Raw genomic sequence first — 11,478 nt, 5'->3', positions numbered from 1 at the left:
ATCTGCTGCTTAGCATAGCACAAGCAAAGTTCCTGGCAGAACATACACTGAAACCAAACCCTTCAAAATGTCCCAAGAGGAAACATTCCTTACAATATACAGTTAACAAAGACAAAAATTTGAATGTATTTGAATAAAAATCAAGTCTTCAATCTTGAAGATGTATGTAACATTGACTGCAACACAGACACACTACAATGTACAGTATGATCTGCCAAAAGCATCCCATACACCCACTTACTGGATCCTTCACAGCAGCACGCAACAGCAGCACGTGCCACTTGGCATAACTGACAGAGCAAAACTCCTGTTACAGATTGTGAATTCCTGCTTGTATGGGTTTGTGCTTTTTTCCAATTACACACATATACAAAGTGCATTCCCTGCATTTTCCTCACGTGGTAAGGTGTGAGTAAAAACCTAATTCAAGATTGGTGATAAAATTCTTGCATGGCCTAAAAAATCCCTGTACCTTTAATGACTGAAAACTGCCATATCTTGCAGTTTGTGCAAATCCTCCCACAAGGCTAAAACAAAGTTGAGGTTCCTAGTCAGTATGGAGAATTAACCACCTCCAACAGCTCTGTCCTGGCTGTTTAATGTTGCAATGCTCTCTGTCCTCTAAAATGTTCTGACCTACAATTTTGATGAAGACACCGAGAAAACACCATGTTTCACACAACACTTACACCAGGGGAACATGCAATTATAATACTTACTAGATGAGAACCGTCCTTAACTTCTTGTACTTGCTGCACCTGCGGTTCAGCCACAACTTTAGTGTCCTGATCAGAAGTCATGAGCTGTCTGCTTTTTGGCTGCTCAGAGAGAACTTTACTGGTCACCTTTGCAAGCTGTAAAAATAAGACAACAAAAGATTCTGTAAGTGGTTGTGGAAATTCCTGAGAATCCTCAGCCACTCCAGACACCTGATTCAGACCAAAGGTCCGAAGAACTTCCACACAATACAGTTGGGATTATGCATCCAGAGAAAACATAAAATGATAAAGCCACCTTGCAGATATACTCAGCTCCCAGACACTGGCTGCCTTGGGATTACAGATGAACACTTGCCACAGCACTGGGCAAGAAACTTGGGAAAGTTTATCTTGATTCTCACCTTAATTATTCAGACTGCATTTCAGACCGTGACTTTTTCATACCACCTGGCAGACTCCATTCACTACAAAACATTTCATCACAAACTAACCTTTCTTCTATAATTACTCTGATGGTCACTTCATCTTTGCAAAATTTAAGAAGCATGTTCCAACAGTTCTGCTAGACTAGTAATGCTCAACCAGTTCTTCTGCCTTATCAGAAATCAAAAATCAAAAATCTTATTTTATTTAACAAGTAAAAAACTCAGTAGAGCTGAAAGTCTGACAGTGACATTGCTTTGAAATTTGATGCTATTATTTAATACTGTTATTTTTAAAAGTCTTCAAAAAACAATCAAAGCTAATTTAAAGCATGATGTCTCAAAGTAAATATTGAGGTGTGAAAATCAGGCTTTTAATTTTTTCTTTTCTAAAAAGATGTAAAATGCTTTTTTAGTTTTTTATTCACATGGAAATTCCAGTACTGCATCTGTAACAATGCGTGAGAGATTCACTGCCTTCAAGTTGATGACACCAAATATGCAATCTCCTTATAATGAAAATGTAAGGATTTGCAGCACATGGAAGTTAACGGTATTGTTCTATTCTTTAGGAACATAAGCTCCTTTTAGGCCACTTTGACTCCAAGGCTAGAATTAAGAAGACATTCTTTCAGTATAGGGCATTATGGCCTTCCATTGAATCTTGTCTACACTATATTTTGTAGTGGTCAAAAGCAACTACACAACTATACAACTGACTGAGTATACTCAAAAATTTTCAAAAAAAATTATTACGTTCAGCTATGAATTGATTCAAGCACCTGTATTACAGGATTATGCAAAAGGTACATATTAATATAATACATATTTACATATGTATTATACATACAGCTGAGGAAACAAATATACTGACATCCCCAAGAAGATGAACATTTCAGCTTACATGAACAGTTGCTTATCTCTTTGTGCTATTGATGTGAAGTCGGCAAGAAAAATGTGTTTTCAAAAGAAACACATGTACTGTGTCACTATCATATTCTCCTAAGTTTCTATTCCAAACACTCTGTCTCTCACCTTGGAATAGAAGCTACTTAAGGAAGAAATGGCACAGACAAAAAACCACATTAAAATGAAACAGAATTACACTACCCCTCAAATAGTGTTACACACAAATACACTAACAGGTTATGTAACGAAGTCTGGAATTTATTCAGGATGTTTATATTTCATAAAATAACCAAATATCATTCTCAGGATGAAAGCAATTTTTCAAAAGCAGTACTAAATAGCCAGACTCTGTGTTGCTCAAAGCCATGCATAGGAAGAGGTAGACACATTAACACTGTGTGAAGTGCCTAAGCTTCTTGGAAAACCCTTCTGTTCATGTTTTTTAAAGAAACTGTGTTTAGCCTCTCGAAATTTTGAATATTTTTTTTTTTCTAAAAAGAGCCCAAGGCTTCTTACTCATTTCATGTTTGCTGTATGTAACCTCCACTGCTGTTTGTACTACCCTTGGGCATACACTTTAGTCCAGATTCATAAGCTAAAGCCTACAGAAAGACAAATACATTTCAGTCAGCAATGGTGGTATCTACTCAGCATTTTGATCCCCAAATCAGTATTAAGGTCTCTGCATCCTTCTGTCACCTACTTATCTCACATACTCCTATTTCCCTTCTAGGATCAGCCTGTCCAGAGCCATGCTGCAATCTCTTCCATCCTCTGGCACATAGTGCTAGCACCAGAACTCTGTACGTCTATGGATAAAGGAAACAACTACAATCACGTGAATCTGTCAAACAAAAACTGAAGTTCCACTACATATATATCCTTTAAAGCGTTCGCTGACTGGCCATCAAGCACAAAATACCCAGCTAAATAATTAATTCCAGCTGAGGATAGACAAGTTGTCAGCCAATCTGACAACACACAATTGCAACGCGCACACTGCAACTGCAAATTCCTTGGGCAAGCCACCAGCAATTAGAGCAGCATATCATTCTACTGCTTTTCAGAAGTCCCTTAGACAAGATTACGCAAGATGCTTATCACAGGCCAGGTCTAGATTTAAGCTCTAGGTAACTTTGTTTGCACTATAATCATATTCTCATTAGATACACAGATTTGTTGTCATACACACCATACTAATACCACTCACCTTGTAAACAAATTATTTTTAGTAATGACAATGTCAAACCCATTTATTTAAGTTGAATTTTGATCACCAAGGCAAAATGACACTCCAAACAGCAATAAAGTAATTTGTTTGAAGAGGATAAAACCTGCTTCCCAAATCCCATAATTTTTAACAGTGATCAGCCTTTGCCTTTCTGCAAATGGGCAAGTCATACAGAAAGATACCAAACACAGAGGGAGGGAGCTTCTGTTGCAATTTTCTTCGCTTAATAGATCCCACTGCTACAAGTCTGCAGGATGTCAGTGCTCAGCTGCAAAATTCCATCAGTTGTGAGATACTTCATAATGCCTTCACATGCAGGGCTGTTCTGGAAAGTTAATGCCACCTTTTCTACTGTAGAGCTGTCACTTACTGGATTCCTAGAGAACAAAATGTACATGACTGCAGACTCTCATGACTATCATGTCAGCAAATACAAGGGCTGTAGCAAAAGGCAGTGATACTTCAGAAACAGAAAACTAATAAAAGTCATGGAAAGTTAAAAGCTCTCCATAGGAAATGTTTTAGCATGTCTTTCATTAGTATTGATATACATGTTCATATAAAAGCTTATTTATAAAAACCACAATCAATAGCTGGTAATTCTAGAAACACAGGTACAGATTCACTGTTTGAAAGAGTTTATCAGCTGAATCAGTGACAAGTTAAATGGAGCATTTTAATGCAGCAATAAAAATTATCATCCAACTGAAGAGTTAACTTGTCCATGGCTTTGAAAGATAAGGTTTACCAGTCAGCAGTTCAGTGTGTCTTTGCATAAATAAATGCCACAGCAATAAGCAGGAGACATTCAAGAGAAAAATGCAAGTTGGCATACCCGTCTGGGATATAGTACTACCCACAGCAGAACACTGAGATATTACAGTCAAATGACAATTTTTTCATCACAGAATCACAGAGCAATTTTTTAGCTGAAATGGGCCTTTTAAAGGTCATTTAGTCCAACTCCCCTGCAAGAAGCAGGGACATCTTCAACCAGATCAGATTGCTCAGAGTCTTATCCAACCTGACCTTGAATGTTTCCACAGAAGGTGCATCTACCACTTCTCTGGGCAACATGTGCTAGGTTTTCACTGATTTAGAAGCACTCATTAATTTCAGTTCTACAAATGCATATAGTAAATTATTGTATCCTTCTAGCTTGGCATCTGGTCATCACAGAGTAATCAGTTCAGCAACTTGATTGTAACTCTGTTCTTGACTCTACTACAGATTCTCAAATACTTATTTAGACAACTACCTATCCCAAGACAAACTGCCTAGATTTTATTGAGACTTATCTAAAATAGTCCAATCTTGGTTTGTAAACAGGCAAGACAGAGAAGATTAAAGTACAGGTAAAAACATTTTTCTTTAGATACGGCACAATATTCAATGATGCTTGCTTTCCCTTGCATTCCCCAAAACTGTAATACGCTGCTCCATCTACAAAATTAGTAACTGCAACAGCAAGGGCAAGAGTGCCTTATTACTCATTTTCTCATTAGCTTGAGGGCAATGGGGGCAGACACCCTTCACTTGTACAGATCTGTCCCTGTGGACACCTGGTGAGTGTTTAACCTGAGAAGTTACAAGAATATTTTCAGGAGGGACTGAGACCACCTGGTCAAGCAACAGGGTATTTCAGCCTACTGGTTTCACCCTGCAACATCCACAACCACCTTCACAAATAGAAAGATATGGGGTTTTTTGGGGGAGGGGAGGGGCTGATTTTTACATTTTCTTTTTTGATTGAGGTTTTTTTGGGGGTGGTTTTAGTGTTTTGGTTTTTTTAAAGTTGACAGCATGGTTCTTTACTTGTCAAGTATTTTCAAAACCGTCTAGTTATAAGAATTCTGTCATTTCAGAAAACACCAGATACAAACCAGCAATGGCCCACAGGATGACTAAACAGATAAGTGCACACAACCACATGGTCACTCTTGCCTGGGTACCAAGCCAAGCAGAGCTGGGACTGCTCTCATCCAAAAGCCACACGTGTATTAATTAGTGTGGTGCTAACAACAGACTAACCTTTAGCTGAATTTTAGCAATGTAAAGGTTAGGTTTAGGTATCTTAGATAGGTTTAGGTATCTTTGTATGGGCAGAGTTAATGTGCAACTGTCTGAAGTTATTTATAAACACACTGCATCTGCATGCACCACAACCTTGCAAATAGTTTGGAAAAGACATCTATCTCCTTGATTGTTACACAGTGAAAGCGCTACTGCTCATGCTGACCTCCCTAAAAACCTCCCTGCAGTGTAGCCTCCAATCCTCTTGCTTTCATTTAGTAGATATCGCTAACTTTTCTAATTCATATTCAAACTGTGCTTTTCTGCAGTCTGTTTCACTGTCTAGAGTTACTACAGTCTGAGGAGCAGCATGCGTTCTCTCAATCAAATCAGTCACATAGATCTGTTATTTAAAAACATGCAAAACCCTAAACAATGCTCTAGGGCTGAGATCTTGCCTGCCAACTTTCAGCCCAGAGTAATCAGCCCTTAAAAAGAGATTTACAAATGCAAGTGCTGACAACTAACTTTCACCCTGCAAACAGCAACATCATAAAACAAAAAAAGCTTACTAGAATAAAAGAACTTTTCACCGCTCTTCCAGCAAGTACAAACAAAAATAGATTTGAGTTTGGCTTTGTGCAGAATTCTTCCTAGCAAACATTTTAGAAACTTTAAACACAGATTAAGTTTTTACAAGGCTAATACAGAAATACACCCAAGTAACATGAGAAAGCTTAAAATGTTTTCCAAACAGAGGTGCATTGCTTAACTTAAGCCTCATAGCAAACATCCAGATGCAAGCCAAATACTCTTTCTACTGTGAGAGAGAACATACTTTCTCACCATCTACTACACACTTGCATACCCCTGAGGATCACAGCATCACACCAGAGGTAATCAGAGCTATCACTGACCTGGGCTCTGAAAGGTTTTAGCACCTGCTGAAGACATCACATAGACATTTATATGAGAAATAAGAGATGCCTTTTCCAAAAATATGCTACAAATTTAATACATCAGCTCCTCTTTAAACGAAGTTTAACTTTTCTTTATTAGTTTCAACAGCACTGTGCATAGCCAAAGCATACACAGTATGTCAAGACTTCAGTTCTCAGTCCCAGTAAAGGTGCCAACTCAGATACAGGATATAATGTTTAAGCTTACACAGACATCATCCTCAAGAAAAACTGGAAAAACCCTAATCCTGAATGGCTGGAAGTTTCCCTCTTAGTGTCACAAGCACTGATACAAACTTTCAAATTCCATCACGTGTTTTTTTGAGAATACTTTCAAAAAATATCTCAGCTGTTAGAGTTAACCCCTCACCCTGCTACATGGGCCACATGCTACCATTCTGTAGATGGATAATGTCATCCAAGCTCTACCATGCTCACAGAGAAAACTTGTGACAGAACTCAGGGGTTTCCATCTTTCCCTTCAAAACAGGAAATCACTTTCTTTACAGAGCAGATTTGACAAGCAATCCAACTTTCAAATGATGGCATTATTTAAAATAAAATATACTGTGAATAAGTTCCATTACCACAGCAGATTAAATAGCTGCAAATGAGAAAACTAACAACACCAAAAGCATATCTGTTTGTGGCAATCTCTGCAATAATCACTGTGCCTACATCATTTGTAAAATCTCTATTGCACAACAGCATTAAAAAGCTGACACGACATAAATATTTAGTCACAGCATGTGTCTACAGAAGTCTTGAACACATTACTATTAAAAATCATCACAAGGTTCTCCATTTGTTTAACTGCTGATTAGCTAAACAGTTGGGGAAAAAGTTGAAAATTCACCTCTGGAGCTTAGTGTTTAGACCCAGCGATTTATGCAAGTCTGTCGGACCAAGGTTTCAAAATGCACAAGCATCCAGAGTATGTGCCAGCATGGTGGCTGGAAAGTCAGATTTCAAAAAACCCCAGGGAAGTACCATTGGATTTGTTTCAGTTTTCCTTCCTGCCAAGAAAATTACTCTTGCCCCAGCACACTCCAGAGTAATGCAACTGCTGGGTTCCTGAAGAGGAACATGGACATAAGCACTGGGGGAAAGCCTGCAACAGAACACTTGGCAGACTCAAGGCACTTCAAAATGCACAAGGCAACCAGGTGTTAGCAAGAAATACTGTGTCAAAAGAACCTAAACCTTAATGCTATACTTTAACACTCTTCAATAGAAAACACGAGCACAAATCATTTAGTGCTGCTGCTGCATTTACTTCTCAAGTTGGTTTTTTTTTTAATCCCTTCTGTTGTTTATAATGTTGACAGCCTCCAAAATTGTTCTGCAATTCTATTAATTATCCCTTTTCCCTTTAAGAAAGGCTGAAATAGTAAATCTTCCTATTTAAAAGGAATGCTGCTTTTCTTTATTTAAAAATATATTAAACATTTCTGTATGAGGCTTCCCAAGCAATTCACAACTCTCATCATTTCCTGAGCATTCTCATTCACACAGAAACCTATGCAATGAAGAGCACACCAGAACTGATTACTCTGCAAGTCTGCAAATCCAGATCATTACAGTAATTAGCTGTCTAAAAGATGCCAAGCAGCAAGTTACTAAACAAAGGTGATAAAATACCAAAGAAACCTGATACTGGTAAATGATAAGGACTCTGCACAGAGACATACCAAAAAGCTCTTCCAGTGAAGAGCAAGAAAAATGGGAGGAAGGTAAAGTTACAGTGTTACCATCTCAAACAAGATGATGTCAACAGCGCACAGAAGATAACAGGATGACCTCCACCAACAAAAAGTCATGGTTATCATTTTTATATCTAGACTTTTGTGCACTATGTTTTAAATATATGGTCTTATGGTCTCTCACATAATTTCTGCAGCCCTCCTGCATGCCAAGAAGCTTCACAGGCAGCTGCTGTCTGATGTGCACTCAAACATCACTCCAGAGATGGACCAAGAATCCTGTGGATCACATCCTCTTCAGCAATGCAATAAACCAGATGTTTAATGGTATACAACCTAAGAAAAATCTTACCATTTAAGAACACCAGAAGTGCCTACCAAGCATGCATAAACCACTGGGAGGAATGTGCCTTGAAGACAAGAGTGATTGTGTCATGAGCGGTTTCCAGTTTGCTTATGGCTTGCTCTCAGTTTCCAAGTCTGAAGCAGCACTCTCCTGACTGCAGGCTGAAGCACATTACATTAAGAAACCCAACTCATTAATTAACAGGAGTTGCTTCATGCTGCACATCCATCACAAAGCCACAAGCTTGTTTTCTTCACTGTAACTGGACTAACAGCACACACCCTGCAGGTTATTCATAAAGATATATATTTAATTTCTATTATAACTATCATGTTAGATAAGGTATTTATCAGATGCTGATTTCAAAAGTACCACACTTAATTAAAATTCATCTCTTGACTCTCTGATTTTCTAAGAAACCCCTCAAATGGCAGAGTTAAATTGTTAGCAGCTCAGCCAAATCCTGACAATTCTGAAAAGTGGAATGCTAACTTAATATAAATTAATTATGACTGTAATTCTCCACAACCCTGTTCTCTCTTGATAAGCTGAATGTAGAATCACACATTCTACATTCATCACCAAGGCCTACAAAAAGCAAAAAACATCTCACATTGAATGAAAAAGGACTTCTAACTTTCTCAGGAAAGAGATTAGGAATTTGTTACTCAAGTAGATATACCTCTAAGTATAATGATTTCCTACTAAAATGCTCCATCACTTGCCCTCCATCATATTTGTGAGCATTTGACTTCCTACCTCCCAGCTCTGGCACAACTTCTTACTTTTCCAGGACAGAAAACATCACCAGCAAGAACAGAATTTGAGTAAATTTGAACACCCCCTTCGCCAGTTAAACAGAGAACTACACAGTAGTTGTTGCCTGCACGTGCACTTTACTTCTGTGACCACCAGAAGAGCAGGAGAGGAGAGAGGACTCAAGCTGAACACCTGGTGGCATTAATCCTGTCCTGCTCCAGGAAACCAGAGGAGCAGAGCACTGCAAATCATGTACTTCAGTTCTGAGTGGAACCAAACAGCTTAAGTCCACATCACTCTGCTGCTGCTGTTACAAAGCATCACAGGTAGTTCCAACACCAATTAAAAAAACTCTCAAAAAACAACAACCCAAAATCAAAAAAGGAAAGGTACAGTACTATATCTGCAGGACCTTTACAACAGGAACCCCAGCATATTGCATATTGCCAGTACTGAATGAAAGAGTGAAGGACAGGCCAGTGCAAGCAAGCCACTGCTCTTCTGCACTGAAATAATCTGAAAACTAATTAAGTCTAAATACAGGGCAAACAATGCTTTAAAGTAGCTATAGAATGACAAGCTTGGAGTTGGACCCCACACTCTGCACAGTACTTCATATCTGCCTCTGCTTCCAAACTACATTTGAAATACATTTGTTAAATGAGCCTAATCATAGAGGCAGACTAATTTTTCATATAATCTTCTAAAACCAGCAGCCTAAATAATGACTAAGTATATAAACCCCCTAATATTTAAGCCTAACATAGGTTAAGAGAAACTGCAGGATGTGTTGAAAGCTCCCTCCTTCTGCAAGATTTTTTTCTTTAATTAATATATTTTAATAACTGATTAGGTTTTCATCAGAACATAGGCATCATATATTATACTAACCCATTGCTCACAATTATTTCTTGTAGCACTCCCATCCACCTGCATTTACCTGTCACACTAAGGTACAAGGCAACAGCCTACGCTTCCAGTGTCCAGTGCAGTAAGATTCTCATCTGCAAACTCAAGTCACAGCTGAGGCAATATAAAGTCTTGGTATTTTTACTAATATGCATGAATTTAACTGCTAAAATTGTTTACTTTCTACACAAATATTAATTCTAGATGCTTTGGGGTGATCTTTGACAGGATAATTTCATTTTTTCTGAAAGTCAAAGCTTTTCAATAACTTCAGAGATCTTTAAGCCAACAAATTAGCTGAGAGACTGTTCCAGGCTTTTAATGTAATACCAATATTTAATATCAAATAGTGTTCAATGAAGCAGAAGTTAATTTTGTCATTTCATGCAAATGTTAAATGATAGAAAAGAAAAGGACGGAAAACATCACAAAAATGTTTCAAAATTTTAGCACCATCAAACACAAGACTGCACATAAATCAACTATCATCATCCATGTTGCTTGTCTGCACTAATGTGACTTGAGTCAAAAACTGTACAACACTTCTGTACACAAAGAAAGCAGAAGAGCAATTGATTAGAAACAGTAAATCGAATTGGAAAGAAAATTCAAGCTTGCCCTGTAGTAGATAATGCAGGAGCAAATACGTGTTAGCACTAATGACTGGATTTCACAAAATACTGCTCATTCCTGTACTATTTTCAAATAGTCATTTACAGAACACTACATGGTAGCTTCAACTTTTGAACTCTCAAAATAGGCCTGTACTGCTCTTTCCCGTAGCCAAACAAGACAATACAAGAAGAGATTAACATGTCTATCAGAAAAAGCCACATGGAAGACTTCTCCAATATTTTTTTCTATGAATTATAGTTCTTTATTTTGACACACATCTTATTTCCAGCAGGTAAGTTAGTCTGGCACTTTGGACACCAAATCTGTCTCATCCTGCCCTACCTTCTCTGAATTCATGCACATGAGGAATTATTATGCAAAGATAATATCTTGCATAATAATGTATTTTCTTTGTTTCCCTTCCTTCCCCATATAACTGGCCTGCTCTCACTTAAACAATGAGGTGGGTTTTTTGTTTTGGTTTGGGTTTTTTTCTGTTTTGGGGTTTTTTTTGTGTTTGCTTTTCTTTAAAGTAGCTATTGAAGGGAAGTATGAGATTAATTTTCCTATTCCTCTGCTGAAGGAAGCAACAATTAAGCATACTAAGAGCTCACATAGAGCAGTGAAGTTTACAGAGATTATTGCACTTTCACTATGAGAGAGTTTCAGTCTAAGACAAACTGATTCCTGACTTGAAGCGAAAACTACAAAGACACTGAACTTTGCTGGCTAACATACTCACCAGCATCTCAGCATGTCAGGCTCACTTTAGGTGGATCTGACATTTCATAAATTCTGTTTGTTTAACAGAACAACTGCCAGTTCTACAATATTTTACTAGTTGCTTCAAGTATTTAAAGCTAAGAGGCAGTAACTGATGGTCTAGTTGGGTT

The 11,478-nt window shown here is 37.9% G+C and overlaps 1 protein-coding gene across 20 annotated transcripts in view; it reads right to left on the bottom strand.

Moving 5' to 3' along the window:
• Positions 1–11,478, bottom strand: part of LARP4B (La ribonucleoprotein 4B) — a 56,020-nt gene that overhangs the window by 36,527 nt on the left and 8,015 nt on the right. For 14 of the 20 annotated variants that reach the window (XM_086864533.1, XM_086864618.1, XM_086864669.1 and 11 more), the window contains one exon: positions 720–854. In XM_086864533.1, the coding sequence (XP_086720659.1) occupies positions 720–800 (81 nt within the window). In that variant the 5' untranslated portion in view covers positions 801–854. Of the gene's footprint in view, positions 1–719; positions 881–2,753; positions 2,860–3,463; positions 3,659–11,478 lie in introns of those variants that run through there. The other 6 variants (XM_086864600.1, XM_086864677.1, XM_086864607.1 and 3 more) reach the window with 3 other exon arrangements.

This window comes from Cyanistes caeruleus, chromosome 1 (genome assembly GCF_971803275.1).
Source record: "Cyanistes caeruleus chromosome 1, bCyaCae1.hap1.1, whole genome shotgun sequence".
Taxonomy (NCBI): Eukaryota; Metazoa; Chordata; class Aves; order Passeriformes; family Paridae; genus Cyanistes; species Cyanistes caeruleus.
Note: the sequence above shows the minus strand (reverse complement) of the source record. Positions and strands in the feature narration are given on the sequence as shown.